General features: G+C 49.8%; 7 protein-coding genes across 7 annotated transcripts; 4 read left to right on the forward strand and 3 right to left on the reverse strand.

Annotated features, from left to right (window-relative positions):
- Positions 1 to 3,385: 3,385 nt before the first annotated feature.
- On the forward strand, positions 3,386 to 5,238 carry BCR38DRAFT_422478 (arginase). Its single transcript, XM_040859528.1, has 3 exons — positions 3,386 to 3,850; positions 3,951 to 4,534; positions 4,609 to 5,238. The coding sequence occupies exons 1-3, from the start codon at positions 3,767 to 3,769 to the stop codon at positions 4,922 to 4,924; spliced, it is 984 nt and encodes a 327-aa protein (XP_040718508.1). The 5' UTR covers positions 3,386 to 3,766; the 3' UTR covers positions 4,925 to 5,238.
- Positions 5,239 to 6,503: 1,265 nt separating this feature from the next.
- BCR38DRAFT_455288 (uncharacterized protein) lies at positions 6,504 to 7,221 on the forward strand (the record flags this gene model as incomplete). Its single annotated transcript, XM_040861777.1, has 3 exons — positions 6,504 to 6,694; positions 6,786 to 7,063; positions 7,121 to 7,221. 3 exons carry the CDS (start codon positions 6,504 to 6,506, stop codon positions 7,219 to 7,221), a joined length of 570 nt encoding a protein of 189 aa, XP_040718509.1.
- A 401-nt stretch (positions 7,222 to 7,622) lies between these two features.
- Positions 7,623 to 7,991, reverse strand: BCR38DRAFT_481709 (uncharacterized protein; the record flags this gene model as incomplete). Its single annotated transcript, XM_040863402.1, has 3 exons — positions 7,623 to 7,653; positions 7,723 to 7,822; positions 7,883 to 7,991. The coding sequence occupies 3 exons, from the start codon at positions 7,989 to 7,991 to the stop codon at positions 7,623 to 7,625; spliced, it is 240 nt and encodes a 79-aa protein (XP_040718510.1).
- A 1,283-nt stretch (positions 7,992 to 9,274) lies between these two features.
- On the reverse strand, positions 9,275 to 10,309 carry BCR38DRAFT_422481 (uncharacterized protein). Its single transcript, XM_040859529.1, has 2 exons — positions 10,130 to 10,309; positions 9,275 to 10,069 (listed from the first exon to the last, which is right to left on the reverse strand). Exons 1-2 carry the CDS (start codon positions 10,151 to 10,153, stop codon positions 9,461 to 9,463), a joined length of 633 nt encoding a protein of 210 aa, XP_040718511.1. The 5' UTR covers positions 10,154 to 10,309; the 3' UTR covers positions 9,275 to 9,460.
- A 537-nt stretch (positions 10,310 to 10,846) lies between these two features.
- BCR38DRAFT_422485 (uncharacterized protein) lies at positions 10,847 to 12,326 on the reverse strand. Its single transcript, XM_040859530.1, has 3 exons — positions 11,808 to 12,326; positions 11,671 to 11,742; positions 10,847 to 11,602 (listed from the first exon to the last, which is right to left on the reverse strand). Exons 1-3 carry the CDS (start codon positions 12,028 to 12,030, stop codon positions 11,004 to 11,006), a joined length of 894 nt encoding a protein of 297 aa, XP_040718512.1. The 5' UTR covers positions 12,031 to 12,326; the 3' UTR covers positions 10,847 to 11,003.
- A 949-nt stretch (positions 12,327 to 13,275) lies between these two features.
- Positions 13,276 to 14,028, forward strand: BCR38DRAFT_481711 (uncharacterized protein; the record flags this gene model as incomplete). The annotated part of the gene is made up of 3 exons (XM_040863403.1): positions 13,276 to 13,564; positions 13,729 to 13,868; positions 13,924 to 14,028. The coding sequence occupies 3 exons, from the start codon at positions 13,276 to 13,278 to the stop codon at positions 14,026 to 14,028; spliced, it is 534 nt and encodes a 177-aa protein (XP_040718513.1).
- A 997-nt stretch (positions 14,029 to 15,025) lies between these two features.
- Positions 15,026 to 15,244, forward strand: BCR38DRAFT_334985 (uncharacterized protein; the record flags this gene model as incomplete). Its single annotated transcript, XM_040855363.1, has 1 exon — positions 15,026 to 15,244. A coding segment is annotated over one exon (219 nt), but the record flags the coding sequence as incomplete, so codon positions are not given.
- Positions 15,245 to 15,936: the final 692 nt, after the last annotated feature.

The following is a 15,936-nucleotide window of genomic DNA, read 5'->3' on the forward strand; positions in this document are numbered from 1 at the left end:
ATCCTTATACTAATTTTTCAAACATAGCCATCTCAGACTCACTATCCATAATCAGAACTCGCACGAGTCAATGCTACATCCCGCAGTCGGGCAGACCGAGACCGTCACGGTAGGTGTGCAGTTTTTAGGGGGGCGGGTCGGCAGGAAGGTGGAGTGTGCTTGCGCATTCGACAGATGGGCAGGAACCTTCGCATGCGTATACGGTCGAAATGGTGGGTACGGGCGTGGGACAGTCACAGGGATTCGAGATGGTTCCTGATCAGCTGTCCAATGATGCAGTGTTGTTTCCATTCCCTGAAGTCTAGTAAAATCAAACCAGCACTATCTTGGATCAATAAGTTTTCTTCATGGTCGAGGAGAATCGGGAGAGAAATGCTTTTACGAGTCGGATAGCCGCTAATGGCGTCTGTGACCGGGTAGCTCTTATGACAGCAACGCGCTCTTTCTACTAACTAGCTTAAGGAGGAATGCCGTGGTATTCTCATCTCCGTGAGACATGGTAGTCATGAGCTCCCTTGAAAGCCCACGCGTGCCTACTTCCTGCTGGACCTTCAAGGCCATTGCACCCAAGTATCAGCCTTGGAAGAACATATGGCCACCACCCATCGTGCCACACAAGTCCTGTATGTGGGACAGGCATCGTTCATTTCTATCTGTATAAGGCCCTTATGGCCGCTGTTCAATTCTTAAGGGACTCTCCAGAGATCATGAACTTTTCAATACAAGACCATATGCTTCCTGTCCAATACTTTCCTCTTAACTAATGCTTGAACTATATTGAACCCTCTTCTGAGTGTGGTAACAGGAAGGAACTATTTCCCGCGGTTTATCTCCTGCTCAATAGAGATGCCTTGGTTCATAAGTGATGCCACAGATTAGGTACGACCCCACATCTACCTGCTGTTCGAAAAGGCTAATGGGCTATAATCTTCGAGTTCTCTCAATATTTTGTGATGCTCATTATCCGTTATGATCACGGCAGCATGGTTCTCTAATTCTATTTCCTAATCTTCATTGAGAAGGAAAACAGCCTCCAAGTTCTCAGACTTTATATGCATTTATTCAGCCAAGGCCGTCTCTATCGCCGTCTCATTCCTGGGACGAGGACTTCTGAAAGTTCGAACAAGTCGATACCTATGCTTCTAAAGGGATCTAGTTAAGACATCGGTCATTACTATTATTGAAGGAGACGTTAGGGACAGTAAGTGTGTCGCTGGGCAAATATCCTTCACGAACCTTAATCCCTTATCCGACGGCTCACTTATGCCCGATAATCCAGATCGATACTACAGCGCCCAGCCTGAACAACTCATTCGAAGAGTACTCAGAGTGTTACAGCCATATCGTCCACTTCACTCAATAAGCTCTCCTTATTCCGCCTAAGATTTTCCTTATTACGAAAGGCCCAGATAGGTAAGCTACTATTACAGGACGGCAGCCATGGTACAATAGAGCCCTGAGAGTAAGAGGACTACAGAGGCTTCGTTCGTATAGAGAATTGGAAGCATTATAAGACAATAAGTAATATACTCTTCTATATATCACGCTAGGCATCCTAAGATACACTCTAGCTATACGATACCGCTAACCAGTCCTGGAGCACGACCCGAACATATGATAACGCAGATCGATTCCTAGAGCTTGACCAAAAATACAGCGTCATTTCGACGAGGATCTAGGGCGTACAAAAATGGGCGGGATTGGGCAAAGCTACGGAGAGACGAGGCAATCAAGTAAGCTAACGGAAGGATAACAGCCCCGGTCAATAACGGTAAGTCCCCACGTATTTCACTAGCCATACGCTTCGTAACTAAATTGTCACTTAACGATAAGTAAAGATACAGTTACACCACTCACTTCATCATGATTTAAATGTCCCGTCGTCCTTCTACAACCCAGAAACCTCCGCAGACGAACTGTTGATAGATTCTGGACCTTTATTCAAATATTTAAAGATACTACTAGTACAACCTCAAAGCAATTAGCCTCGTAGTATTAAGACCTAGCTAGTTATAACCTACCGTATGGCCGACGGCACTCGGTTTCTTGCCGCACTTTCCGGCTTCATCAATGGAGAAGAGGTCGAAGAGATGTTACTTATGCGTTAGGAAGCCCTCTCCCGCCGGCTAATCCACATATATAAAGCCAGGTAGCCTTAAACAACCACCAAAAACGAGTGACTTTCCGTGCAAACACGCCCCTGCCCACACAATCTGCGAGCTTATCCCCGAGCTACAAGCCCGACTCTAGAGCTCTAGGATTATAATATATATGTGCGATATAGTAATATTGGGCTAGGTAGTATTACTTACTGTACTACTCTTTAGGGTTATCTTTAGGGTTATCTACAGGGTTAACGTCGTCTTCCTATACATCTCTCGTATAATCGACTGTCGATTCGTATAACCTGCTCCGACGTTTCCTCATCGCACTTGCTTCTGTTGATCAGCGGCCGAGTGCACATTTGGTCAAATGCTTCATGTTGTTGGGTCAAATAAGACATGTTTTCTTAGTTGAGCTTCAGATCTTCCTTGCCCCACTGGTCCACTGCGGCTGCCCTTTTGCTGTCAGACACGACAGGCTGGACATTTCGTTGCGTTGCGCAGAAATGTAACTCTCCTATCAAAAATGAATACGTGGGAAGTAGAAGTCAGATGCAGGCAGTATCGTAAAATTGGCCCCTCATGGCGGCATAGAATGGCCGGATGCCTGTCAGCACGACGAATAATAGCTTCGCGAATTCGGGTCAAATTGATAGCGGGGCCAGAGGAATGCATTATTGCACGTTTCATACCGTTAACCTTAGCAGGTAACAATGGAGAGGAAGCAGTTGGTATAACACTCGTAGGAATATATTATGTTAGCTCCATGAACTGCAGAACTACATCAATTGGACGGAGATTGGCTGTGCAACCAGGACTCGCTAGTAAAACACGGTAGTCGACAACCCGACGTCGGCCTGCAAGCGCGATAAAGGCCAGGGTTTGATGCCAGGGACGACGTGATTCTGCAGTAAGCTTGATTTCTGAAGTTTACGTACTACGTATGTAGACGGCATTTCGGACGAGTGCCCAGATTCAGATTTTTCGGCGGTGAGACGGACCTGCAGACCCTAGATTCGACTGTCAGATGCCATTACTTAAGACAGTTACTTACGTATTTTTTACGGCAGCGATTGGAATCCCTCAAGAAAGCCGTGGCATGCCTCAAGATTGATGGAAAACGTCGGGTTGAAGCGGCATTAATAGTACCATTGGCTTGCTGAAGCACCAACCGAGTAATGACAGCAAAAGCAATTGGGTGTTACCACATTACCGCACGCAGAGCAACGGGTCTCCTTCACCGAGTCAGGACTGAAGAGTGGCATACCCCAATCAAGTAACGTGTGGAAATTCGGCTTCCCAAGTTTGTAAATGGCTCTCTCATCCCTGCTTCGAAGTTTAGAAGTTCGGCATTCCTGCAGTTAAGTTACTAGCGCGTAGATCAGTCGACCCCACCACCCCACCATCAAAGAATCTCTAGCGGTCCCTTTGCCCCTCCAAACGAGAAAAAGATGTCCTGATGAGGAATGTCATATTTTGCTGCCACCCAAGCCACCCCGGCGAGACTCGTGTCCTGGAACACCAGCTTTTCCCTAGTTCTTTATATATATTTTTTTCTTTCTTCAAGATACCCCGAGATCTCGTTTTACCCGTGCAAGTTGAGCTCGTACCTAAGCTTCCTTCCGTTCCTCGACCCTAGAAGACATCTTTAGAACGTCAGCAAAATGAATACCTCCATGATCAAGTCCAAGTTCCTCTCTAACCCAGGGGAACTTGGTGTCGTCGCTGTTGGCTTTTCCGGAGGGCAGGTAAGTGAAAATCCGCTTTACCCTAAGCTCATCGGCCAGCAAGTCAGGCAGGAGCAGCCAGCCGCAGGTCTAGAAGAAGCTAACCAGATATCTACAATAGTGCAAGCCCGGCGTTGATGCAGCCCCTTCCGCCCTGATCGAGTCCGGCCTCCTCGTGCAACTGCGCGACGAGCTCAACTACAAGCTCCATGGCGACGACACGGTACATTTGTACAAGGACCTAGTGCCGAAAGACGACCCGCCCTTCCGCAACATGAAGAACCCCAAGGCCGTCAGCAGCGTCACTGAGCGACTGTCGGAACAGGTCTACTCCCACGCCAAGGAGGGCCGCATGGTTCTGACTCTGGGCGGTGATCATTCCATTGCCATCGGAACGATATCGGGTACCGCGAAAGCGATCCGCGAGCGGCTCGGGCGCGAGATGGCCGTCATTTGGGTCGATGCCCACGCCGATATTAATACCCCTGAGTCCAGTGGCTCGGGTAACGTCCACGGTATGCCGGTCAGCTTTTTAACGGGCTTGGCCAAGGAAGAGAAGCCCGAGTATTTTGGCTGGTTGAAGAGCGAACACTTGCTCAACTTGAACAAGTTGGTCTACATCGGGCTTCGAGACGTGGATCCCGGCGAGAAGAAGATCCTGCGCGAGCATGGCATCAAGTCGTTCAGCATGTTCGATATTGACCGGTTCGTTCTTCCCGTACTCGAAATGTTTCGCCATTGCTCCTGATCTGTCGCTGACATTGCTTCTTCCTTCGTAGACACGGCATCGGCCGCGTCGTCGAAATGGCCCTCGCTCATATCGGCTCGGATACCCCTATCCATCTCTCGTTCGACGTTGACGCGCTCGATCCAATGTGGGCACCTAGTACCGGCACGCCTGTTCGGGGCGGGTTGACGCTGCGTGAGGGCGACTATATTTGCGAGAGCGTGCACGAGACAGGAAACTTGGTGGCTATCGATCTGGTCGAAGTGAACCCGAGTCTGGCGGTGGCGGAAAACGATATGGGAGCTCATGAGACAGTACGGGCGGGTTGTTCGCTGGTCAGATGTGCTTTGGGTGAGTCGTTGCTGTAAGTTTGATGTTTGGGCACGCTAGCGTGCAGCAGTGCTCTCTCATCAATCAACAACAAGCACGTCGGGTGGCGGTTGCCAGCAGGTGTGCATTGTGTAATAGGTTACGGACATGAAGTGTACACGTGCGAGTTGGGTACAGCCGGGCATCGTTGACACACAAGGCTACGCGCCTTTTCCGAAAGAATTTCGGGAGCGACGCCTTGGGCTCGAGGAATAGTCCGTAGCGTGCAGATAGCCAACCTCTGGAATAAGATCGTTTACCCCTTATTCACATTGTAAAGATGCATGATATGCACCGACTGGACTTCACTGACTGTCACCTGACCATCTCAACTACAATTGACAATCGATGATCAATAACAGGGATTGTCGTGTGAAATGCTTGGGCTCGACGGATCTTTCCTAACGGTGTGGGCCGATCTAGTCCGGGGTATTGAACTTTGCTTCCGGCTCACCAACAAATCCAGACTGAAATACAGTGTCACAACATCATGCGAATCAGGGATATCCTCCTTTGATACATTTCTTCGCCGTCGTAGAGTCGTCTGCAGAATAACCGGTCCAAGCCACAGAATTGGTAACTTTGCTATTATTTTCATACCTGGGTATTTTGACATGTAACAAAGTTCTTGACCGACCACCTCTAATTCTCATACCGACTGTCATCTCCACTGTAAAAGCGACGTCTAGGACCCTCCGCCGAACAAATAATGGCAGCGCGTCACCGACATCTCTGTTCAAATTCTTCAATTTGTCCTTTTCGTCTCGCGGTGCTGTCGTATTCTTTCATCATGTCTCGTCCTTCGTCATCGCTCTTTCGCGCAAGTCAGTCCCGCTAATCCGGGGTTGCTACCGCGCCCCCAATCCCTGTCCGGTCAGCTTCCAGTTTGCCTATTATCAATTAAGATTACCGCGAGATCCCACTTTGCCAATCCCTCCAAAAGACGCGATTTCGCGATCTCCCAGTCCACTCTGCGCCGTCGAGGATTTCACGGGACTTCAAGTCAATCGCCACGGAGCAGAGTACCTGCACCACATCTTTCGAACCGGCTCGTTCCGCCCGCCGCATCTCGACCCGTGGAACCTACGCAAGCTTGAGCTGTCGGTTTCCAGTATTGTCGCGGGGCGGGCGCATTGCAACCCAATCCAATCATCGGCCAGCTAACAAGCTGTCCGGTGAGCTGGCGGTTGGGCGGATTTCTTGTGTCTGCCCAGATAGGTGCCTCGTCATCATTGAGAAAGGGCAGAGCCTTTTGGGGCCATCCAGAAACTCGCACCTTGCGCAATTTAAGCGGCGCATCCGTCGGCGCAAAGACCTCACTTGGTTCCCATCGACGAAACTTCTACCCTGCGTTCGAATATACGCCCAATTGGAGGGTGCAGAGTTGGAGTAGATATATTTTCGACGAGGCAAGGAGTCCACTGAAGCTGTCGCAGCTCAAGCTTCCGCCTTCCCACGCCGCGACAAACGCAACGAAGGCGACGAGGTGGCACCCCCACGATCGAGCACCGAAACCAAGCTGTCAACGACGACGAGCTAACACCCTCGGACTAGAGAACCGACTATCCACAATCCGCAATGGCTTCGACGACGACGGCAAGCGGGTCACTCGTCTATGAACGACGGGTCGCCCGCATACACAAGTACCACTGGCCGGCGCTGCAGTTGAACGTGTGGATGCTCATTATGCTCGTGGCATCTTGCACCATCATTGGCGTCTTTGCGACTCTGATTGGGGTCCAGCAGCGGCTTGGGCTTCATGTCCCTTGGTACGTACATCAATGCCATCACTAGGAAGCGCAATCAATTCGCAGACGTAAAAACTACTATCGGTTGCTAACGAGTCCAATCGTCTTACAGGTACTTCGCCTACTTCATCTCCGTCGCAGCCCTCACCATCGTATTCCTCGGCATTCTCCTCTGGCTGATATCGCAACGCCGCCTGCTGCCCTCCATCGTAATCATCGGCGCTTTCATGTTCTTCGTGCTGTGGATGGTAGGGCTTATCGTCACCAGCATCGAGCTATGGGGCCCGACGGGATCCGTGAGCTCCAATTGTAACCTTCTAGTGTTCAATAACACGCCCGACCCTGGGAACAACCAGGGGAATCTGGCCTGGTTGGAGCAGAGGAGTATATGTAAGCTATTGTTTATTGTTGGGTTTTACAAGGCGTGCAAGCTAATTATGTGCATAGGTCAATCGTGGCAGGCTGTTTTCGCCTTCGCGCTCGTCGGTGCTATCTTCTTCTTGTGGATAATTGTCATGGCGGTACAAGTATTCTATGACGAAACCTGAATCTTTGTCTACGCATAGGGGTTAAGTTGCCGTCCTTATTATGTTACGAGAACGAGACAATGTTGTTGCCATATACTGTCAGTTTAGTTGTATTTGACAGCGTTGGAGCAGGTTGACGGCATAGTGATTTGGGGCGCGCATATCTGGCGTTCGAGGATGCCAATCGAAGACTTCCTTTGGTTATGGGCTGCAGCTGACGAGTCGCTAATGGTCATGTTAGGTGTTCTTATGTTTTACGAACAAGGATTGTACACGAGCTGGACAGGATGAAAATATTTTCGCATGTTTATCAGCTTTACTGTATACACTAGTGTTGACCTCTACCAACCTCTTTTCTCAGCGTGGCATGTAGGATATCTATTGCAGGCCCACAAATGCCACTACTGTCAGTGAGCAAACGTCTAGTTGGAGAACTTGGGGTCGACCTTGTTGCTGTTGGCGCGGTTCAATTAGCTTCGCGATTACCTCGAAACAATGGGCAGATAGTTGTCAACTACATACCCAGAGATCTTCTCGTAGACCCCACGTCCAGCATCGGTGATCTTCTCCTCAGTGCCGGCGGACATCTCGTGACCGCTCGCCTTAGCACCAGCAGCGAAGGCTGTATGAAGTTGGTATGATAATCACGAAAACTAGCAACGTCACAAGCGAGCAAGCTTACCCTTGTCACCATAGTCCTGGCCGGCAGCCTGGTTGCCCTGCTGGTTGTTGCCGCCGGAGCTGTTGCCGCCGGAGCTGTTGCCGGAAATCGCGTTCTTGATGGAGTCCATGATGATTTGGGGGTGTGAAAGGTGTAGGATAGTGGATTGATTGGAATGAAGATGTTTGTTTGCTGTTGGTTCTGTAGATAGGTTGAAATAGAGAAAAAAAAAAGGAGAAGCTTTACGGTCGAGTAGATAGACTTATATACACAGCTGTCTCAACCCGTTGCTGGAATACTGGACCTCCAATGACGTTTAACTGCTCCCAACAAACATTCAGGCAATCGACTGCTGAATGATGACACCTTGCGACAACAGCGTTGTCTACCTTTCGTCTGCCGCGTTCCAGACCTGCCTGGACTTGGCGATTCAAGTTGTTGAGACTCCTCAATTATCCCAGATGACGAAGATTCGGCTACCAAGATCTGGTTCCATGACCTCCGGGCTACGTTATGATCGCCCAAAGCGTCATGCTGAGTCCTGATTCGTCAGTAGATAACTAAGACTGCAGAAACCGGAAAGTTTGTTACGGGTGGCATGCATTGTGTGACCCTGTTAGTCACAGCGGAGGGTTGCTCTTTAGTTGAAATCATGGATTGGCAACAGGCTGTGATGGGCAATAACCCGGTTTTGGGGCAGTGGCAACTTGTGAGTTAAGAATTGCAGTGCAACTCCGCAAATGGAACTCCATAATTGACTTTGGTTAACGTGACTGTACACCGAGCTGGCCATGACACCGAGCTGGCCACTTTCATGCGCCAACGCGACCGGCCAACTTAATCTTTGATTTTCTCAACAACCAATTATGGCAAAGTCATACAACGAAGCAGACTTAATGCTAGCCCTTCAAGCTCTCAAAAATGACCAAAAACTTAGTCTCCGACAAGCGGCAACAACGTACCAAGTCCCCCGAAGCACCCTCCAAACGCGTAAAAACGCGCCCGAGGCGCTGTGGTATTTGCAACGGGACTGGGCATAATGCGCGAACTTGTAACATCGCATTGCCATCTTCTGGAGAGGAAGATTCAGAGTAGTTTCAATTGATTTACGGCGTTGTGGTTTTACTATCGTAAAATTTCTATGCGAGGTTATGTAAGGGTGGCCAGCTCGGTGTACATTCACGTTAACAAAAGTCAATTATGGAGTTCCATTTGCGGAGTTGCACTGCAATTCTTAACTCACAAGTTGCCACTGCCCCAAAACCGGGTTATTGCCCATCACAGCCTGTTGCCAATCCATGATTTCAACTAAAGAGCAACCCTCCGCTGTGACTAACAGGGTCACATACAGTTGAGCTATTGAGTAAGGTGTAGAAACTTGGATCTTAAAACGAGCCTTTGTTGGTTGCTAGCCAGGAACTATGTAAGGACCCATGTAATAACCAAAATCGCATCCAGAATATGGTTTCATGTCATGTTTCCGTACGACACAGCATACCGGCTTTCAGATGCGCTCGTCCAGGTGAATGGAAATAACAGTTAAACACCATATTAGATTCCACACCAGAGTCTCTGAACAACCCTCCCACCTCAAGTCATTTAACATTCCAGACTGTATGTGACATTGTCCATTGCAGTAACAAGCGCTGCCTCCGTCACACCGTCCAAAACACCTCCAATGACCTTGCATTGTTCCTCTGAGATTATAGGGGTGGTTAGGAACCTTGCCTCTTTCAGGCTCTTGAGCCCGACATTACATCTCTTGTAATGGGCCCCCGTTGTTTCAGGCGAGCCTGTACTGGTCGGCGCTGTGTAAGTGCACGTCTTGGTAGCTTGCTGCGGATCGGAAGGATACGCTCTGATGGGAATAATCTGGATTTCGCAGTCGAACCCTATCACGCCGTCAACCATTGGGGCCAGGCCCCGAACAACACAGCCGAAGTCGAAACTGTCAAGGTCAAAACTCTTTGCGGGGGCGGCGGGAAGGATGGCTGGAGGAGTCACCGGTAACGGGATCGAAGTCGGTAATAAGTCGATGAGAGACCCGACTGCGCTCGTAATACGTGAGAGGGTGTAGAATATGACGCGACCCTCCTCGGGTTGTACGTCGATGGCGCTGAACCTCTGATAATTCAACCCCAGGTAGGGGCTGAAGGAGGTCAGGCCGGTGTTACCATCATCAATATTTGGCGGATCGAGGTCTTCGAACTAATCGTGAAGTTAACAAAGAGTTTGTTTACCCAATTCGACTCACATGTGACTACGAACAGTGGCAGTGATCGTACCCGACATGCACGGGTTTGGTGTTGTTGGGGCTGCCAGGGCATGACGGCCGCTAAAGCCTGATGTCAGACCTCATAACTACCAAAAATACCTCATTCTACAGCGAGTGGGTCCCTCGTCTTTTGACGGTCAATTTGGTCCAACACCTGAACCAAAGGCAAGCTGGCACGCGAAAACAACATTCTCAGTGTGATGTGTAGATGTGGTTTAGAAATTATCTGAAGATGAAGGATGCTTGGTCATAATGCTTGACGTGGGTTCATCTGGCGCTTATATAGATGACTCTCGTTTTGTTATAGACGAACATCGCCAACTGCACCAATGATCTACAAGAAACGTAATGAGGAAATTGGCTTGAATGCCTAGACCGAGAATAAATATACACACCATTATACGTTGATATATCTTGAATTATATTCGAATATCGTAGGACGGCTGCCATAAAAGTTGCATAATGTATAACCTAAGGCGTTGCGGCTGAAGTCCTGCTGAGTTTACAGCACACACCTGGCGTTGTCATTAAGCCGATCTACATGTTTATGAGTTCCATGAGTTCAACGCCACAGTAATCATTGTGACGAGTAATTGTACAGACGATAGACTAGACGAATCCTCAAGGTTTCTGACAATGGTCGTCCACATCGGCCATTCCACGGTTACACCTATATCACTAGAAGCTAGACAGTGAGCAGTAGACATGGAAGTGCAACACACACGAAGAGAGGTTTCACATCTTTATCTATCTTTGTGTATTCTGGCTCGCAAATTAAGTAGCTCTCTGCACTTAGGTGCTATGCCCTGATTCGAACTCAGCAGCTCGGGCCAGCCATAGGCGCACGATCCTATCACCAACGCCAGACTAGCTTTCTCTCCGCATGTCTTGCAGCTGAACACTGTTCCCACTTTCCCCATTCGACGCCCTAGAGCCCGCACCAGCAGCAGTCTCGTCCCATTTCACATTCCTCGCCGACACCTGGTGCTGCGCCAGCCTCTTCTCCCGCTGATCCCGACGATACAAAAAGAAAAGAACGGACCCCAAAAGGCCAACACCAACAACGCACCCAATCACAATCCCCGCAATCGCACCCCCGGAAAGCCCTGACGAAGACCCCGAGCTGGACCCGCCGGACGTATTCGCATCGGACGTAGCCGTGGCGCCAGCCCCAGCAGTTGTAGTGGTGGCCGCGTCGTCGTCCTCGGGCTGGGATACGTTGAAGCAAGGGATGACGCTAGCGTCGAAGTTGGTCGCGAGAACGTAGGTTATGTCAGCACAGGCGTAGAAGGTCTCGTTCTTGTCCGTGTCGAACTCAGATGTGTATTTTATCTGCAGGGTGGCGTTGCTGCCGGCGGCAGTACCTGACGGGGGATCGGAGACGGGAATGCATTGGTGGCCGGGGTCGAGGTCCGATAGGCGGGAACCTGAGATTAGGACCTCGAAGTCGTCATTTGATTCGGGGTCTGCGTGGGTTAGTTCGTTAGTTGCTTGGAAACACGAGGAATACACTGAGAAGTTGGTGGACATGTACCGGATTGGTAGGATATGGCGACTTGGACATTGTAAGACTCATCCTGTTGGACCAGGGAGATTTTGCCGCCAGCTGCGCGACGGGTCAGTCTCAGTCTCGAAGCCAGACATTGAGTGAGGTGAAGCAATGGATCTTACTCAATGGGAAATCTGTTCGATTGGTAGGCCCATCTGCAGAGCCGCAAGGGGCGACATTGTCGTGATACGACACCCACTCCCGGTCTGCGGGCCACAAGAAGGCGGCGGGGCCCATGTCATCGGCTTCTTGCTCATCATGCTCATCATCTGCGGGTCTTGCCCAGGCTCCTCCAAGGAAGACGAGGGCGACCCAGCAGGCCGGTATGAGACTCTTAAACATCATGCTGAGAGTTTACGGCCATGAGCGAGAAGAGCAGGAACTTGATCTGGGATTGAGGCTGCATGCATGAAGGAAGAGGGCATCGTCAGATTATATGCCAGTCCAGCTCCGAGATCTGAGCACATGCACCACCAGATGGTCACGAGAGGCTGGTTCGAACCAATGCACCTTCCTGTAGAAACGGATGTGTCGTTCCACCTGTTACCCAATGGTACAATGTTGGGCCAACTACTTTGTTGCCCGCATCACTGGCTCACACATGCACACTATCACCGCCCCGGCCATCCCATTTGGAGTTGCCGACGAGCGTGATGACTCTGCATATCGAACCCAAGAACTGCCTAAACTTCACCCAATACGATGTCAGCAAGTCAACTTGGCATGCAGCCAGTAATTGGAGGATGGATTCAAAGTGGAGGCAATCTAATCAATCAGGCTTGTCGATCCCATCTTATCAGATGGTGCTCATGACGATTATTGGCTGCTCGGCCGGTCTCGGGTCTTGGCCGCATCCGTAGACATATTGGCACAGCTCATCGTGTGATCTGGCTCAATAGCGTGGGGCGTATTCTTGAGAAGATTGATAAGTCACCCCACTGCTCTCGCTTGGAGTTCCGAGAGCAGATGCTGACTACATGCTTGCTCGACAGTCACTCTTCCAGACCTTGCCGAATTGGCGACTGCAGCTAGGGAAGCAACATAACTCTCTGTGGTGTGGAAGTGGCAAACACGTCCGGCGACTACGGTAAGTGACGGTCTGTCCGTTGCCTGGCGAAAAACGGCCAGCATGGGCCAATGTTGGCTTATAGTACAGCACTTATCTCAGACCCACCAATATGCCGAGGGATCGAAACGGGATAGGAAGGCAAACTTGGCTATGCTTCGTAGATGAATCGAGGCCAAGGATCTAAAAAGGAACCTTGGCACATAATTGGAGTCTGTGGTACGGGTACCTGTAGCGGGGTCCCCAAGTCGTCGAACACCCCTTCTCGCTGCCAGCTACATAGCCTGTGGTGGTTATTGCGAGGTGCAACTGCGCATATTTCGGGGTTTCGGCTCAATTCTTGGTTTCTACTGGCCTCTCTTCATCCTCGCCACACTCAGTATCACCACCAATCTCAAAACCTCACCTCGCTCCAACCCCACCCTTCTTATTCTCTGGATCCCCACTCCCTATAATCATAAGCATCCTTTTGCGCTAACCACCTTCAAGTCCACTATCTAGCTCGCTCTCATTCATTAATCATCATGAAGTTCATCACTCTTGTGACAGCCACGGCCATGGCGTCTATCGCCCAGGCATCGATGATGCTGCTGCCCGCCGAATTCAACTCCATTATTGGGATCGAACGTCGCCAAGCTTCTGGTGCATCCTACGAATGCCATGCGGACTGTGGCTATACCATCATCGGGGCGAGAACTGATGGCTATTGTGACAACTCCACCTGGACTGACCTGCTCGACGATTGCCTTGACTGCGCACTCGTGTACGATATCTGGAAGGACTATGGTGATAGCGTAACTGCTGCCGCGAAAGGTACCTATCAATTCCTCCGCTGGTCTATGACAATAGATGGCTCGGGGCAGATTTCATCTTTTCGGGCAGGCAGCCCTGGTAGTCATCTTCCACTTGCACCACTACCACCTTCATGGCTTCTCAGAACTTCTCAACTGACTTGATAGCTGACTTGAGATGAATAGGATGCGGCTTGGATGCCACCCCTAAAGCGGCCAATTCGACTGCGACTGCGTCTTCTGGCAGCACGACCGTGCCTTCCACTAGTACCTCGTCTCCTACGACCACGGAGTCAAGTGCCCCATCCGGAACCCAGTCAGGCGCTGTAAGTGACAGCAACTAAGATCACAGATGAATATGAGTACTGACAAATCAAGCAGACGACCTCAACAACCGAACCTAGCAGCGCCTCTGGAAGATTCCTCAAAGAGTGCCTAGCCTTACTTACAGTTGCAATGCTTGGATGGGGGCTCAGCTGGATGTGACTCGGGTAAGGCTCGAGTTCGACAATACCTCACGGGCAGCAAGAGATATCCTCTATGATATGGTCTTATTGCATCACTATTTAACGAATCAAGCATACTGCTACCTTGAATAAGGCAATGTTTCTTTGTAAGGCTCAAGGCTTCAGGGCACAATAACAAGCCATGCTCGAATATCAAATAGCCATATACGTAAAGCGTTAATCCAACTTTCCTTTTCAAATGTATTTCTTAATCTAAAGACGTGAATCTGAGCTAGACTATGCAATAGTACAAGTATAGAGCTATTATTAATGATGTATCCCTTTTCTTTCAACTTGAACCATAAACTCGAATAACTAGTAGCCTCTTCGGCCTTCCTATTCCTCACTTAAATTCATGCGTTCTAACTCGTTGTGGTCAACACCCCTCTACATTCCTAGGAAACATTAACCCCGTGGTAGCTCCAGCATGTGCCCTGGAACTCTAAAATATCCTCCCAACAACCGGGAACCTCGGGAGGCCCACCATTATCAATAACTTTATACGAGTCAGTCAATGGCAGTACGCTAGACTTGTGATTCAGCTAGCACACTGTATTCACCATTAGGTTTTGCGAACTTGCATTGCACTTCCCGCACGGCTGCGTATACGCGCCTGTACAGGAAGCTTAACTTGTTGCAGGATGTATCCTTCGCCGAGGAAGTTACAGATTCTGGAACAAGTGCCAGTCATGGAATATATATGAATATAATTCCTCAGCCTACAAGATATGCCGTTGTGGACGACTACACGCGCCCCGTTAATCTTCATACCCCTCGTGCGGGAGCGTATCTTAATGGGGACACGTCAGTAGGATCATACCTAGAAATTAAGCAGGTTATGAAGATCTAGGCGAAGATTGTTTTCCTACTTATTTCTACATCGACGAGGACGCATCTGGGACATACAGCTTGCTGCTAACCGAAGAGACCTTCTACTTCTTTAGTCGCCCTTACCCCTGGATCTGCCGACCACTAATAAGGACATCCTAATCCTTATGGCGGCCTGGGAGGCAAATATCGACCGCTATTATAGGTTTCGACGGCCCACCATGCTACCAGAAGAGGTCTGCTGCGTCAAGCGTGGTATCTACTACCATACGACCTTTGCCAAGTGGTGGTGCAGCGAATTAGACGATAACGCCGAGGCGGAAGACTGGAGCCGCTACCAGAAGATGGACCCATTGTACCTGATCTAGCACCCGCTCCTACCGCGCGAGACAATGTTCGCCGAGCTAGCGCGCCAGAAACCGGGAATTCAGATACAGATTACGCACACGTGCATCGTCGTAGACTAACAGGCCCTGTACAACTCACTATGGTCCATCTCGTCCTCCGAGTCGCGGCCAGAAGCGTACCAGAGCGGTATAGTCATCGTCAAGGAACCGCTAGAGCGGCAGAATATCCATGTGCTATGGCTCGAGGTGCAAAACAGGCCCAATCGGCACTGCGTGTGGCATCTGGAGCAACGGGCTGCAACCGCCGGCTTGGATATCACGAGGTATAGGGCCAGCTCAATATATTTAACCTCTACTGTACGAAGCGCAAAAAAAGACCCATGAGCAGCTTTTTGCCGAGGAGAGTTCAGACGCAGCTCGCTAACTTAGTCGAGGAGCAGGGTTTTGGCATGTTCGATGATAGTTTTCGGGCTAATCTGGCCCAGCAGAAATTTTATATCTGTGCGACCAATCAGTTAAGGTAGAAGGCGAATAGGGTGGGGATGCGTGGGATTTTTCTATATACGGGGTATGAAGATGAGGACGAGGACGACCAGCGTAACGGAGCTTGGTGGTAGGTTACGAAAGCTTTCCTAGCGTTCACTGAGTAATTTGTTTCGCGAAAATATATCTGACGTACCAAGTACAAACATCTTTCCCACGGTGAAGGTTGA

Source organism: Pseudomassariella vexata (genome assembly GCF_002105095.1).
Source record: "Pseudomassariella vexata strain CBS 129021 chromosome Unknown BCR38scaffold_3, whole genome shotgun sequence".
NCBI classification, from domain to species: Eukaryota; Fungi; Ascomycota; class Sordariomycetes; order Amphisphaeriales; family Pseudomassariaceae; genus Pseudomassariella; species Pseudomassariella vexata.

Coding starts and splice junctions, on each gene's coding strand:
- BCR38DRAFT_422478 (XM_040859528.1), top strand. CDS start 3,767: ATGAATACCTCCATGATCAAGTCCAAGTTCCTCTCTAACCCAGGGGAA. Junction 3,851..3,950: donor TTGGCTTTTCCGGAGGGCAG/GTAAGTGAAAAT, acceptor TATCTACAATAG/TGCAAGCCCGGCGTTGATGC. Junction 4,535..4,608: donor AGCATGTTCGATATTGACCG/GTTCGTTCTTCC, acceptor CTTCCTTCGTAG/ACACGGCATCGGCCGCGTCG.
- BCR38DRAFT_422481 (XM_040859529.1), bottom strand. CDS start 10,153: ATGTCGGGTACGATCACTGCCACT. Junction 10,070..10,129: donor CGGGTACGATCACTGCCACT/GTTCGTAGTCAC, acceptor CTTCACGATTAG/TTCGAAGACCTCGATCCGCC.
- BCR38DRAFT_422485 (XM_040859530.1), bottom strand. CDS start 12,030: ATGATGTTTAAGAGTCTCATACCGGCCTGCTGGGTCGCCCTCGTCTTC. Junction 11,743..11,807: donor TCGAACAGATTTCCCATTGA/GTAAGATCCATT, acceptor CCCGTCGCGCAG/CTGGCGGCAAAATCTCCCTG. Junction 11,603..11,670: donor CGCCATATCCTACCAATCCG/GTACATGTCCAC, acceptor TAACCCACGCAG/ACCCCGAATCAAATGACGAC.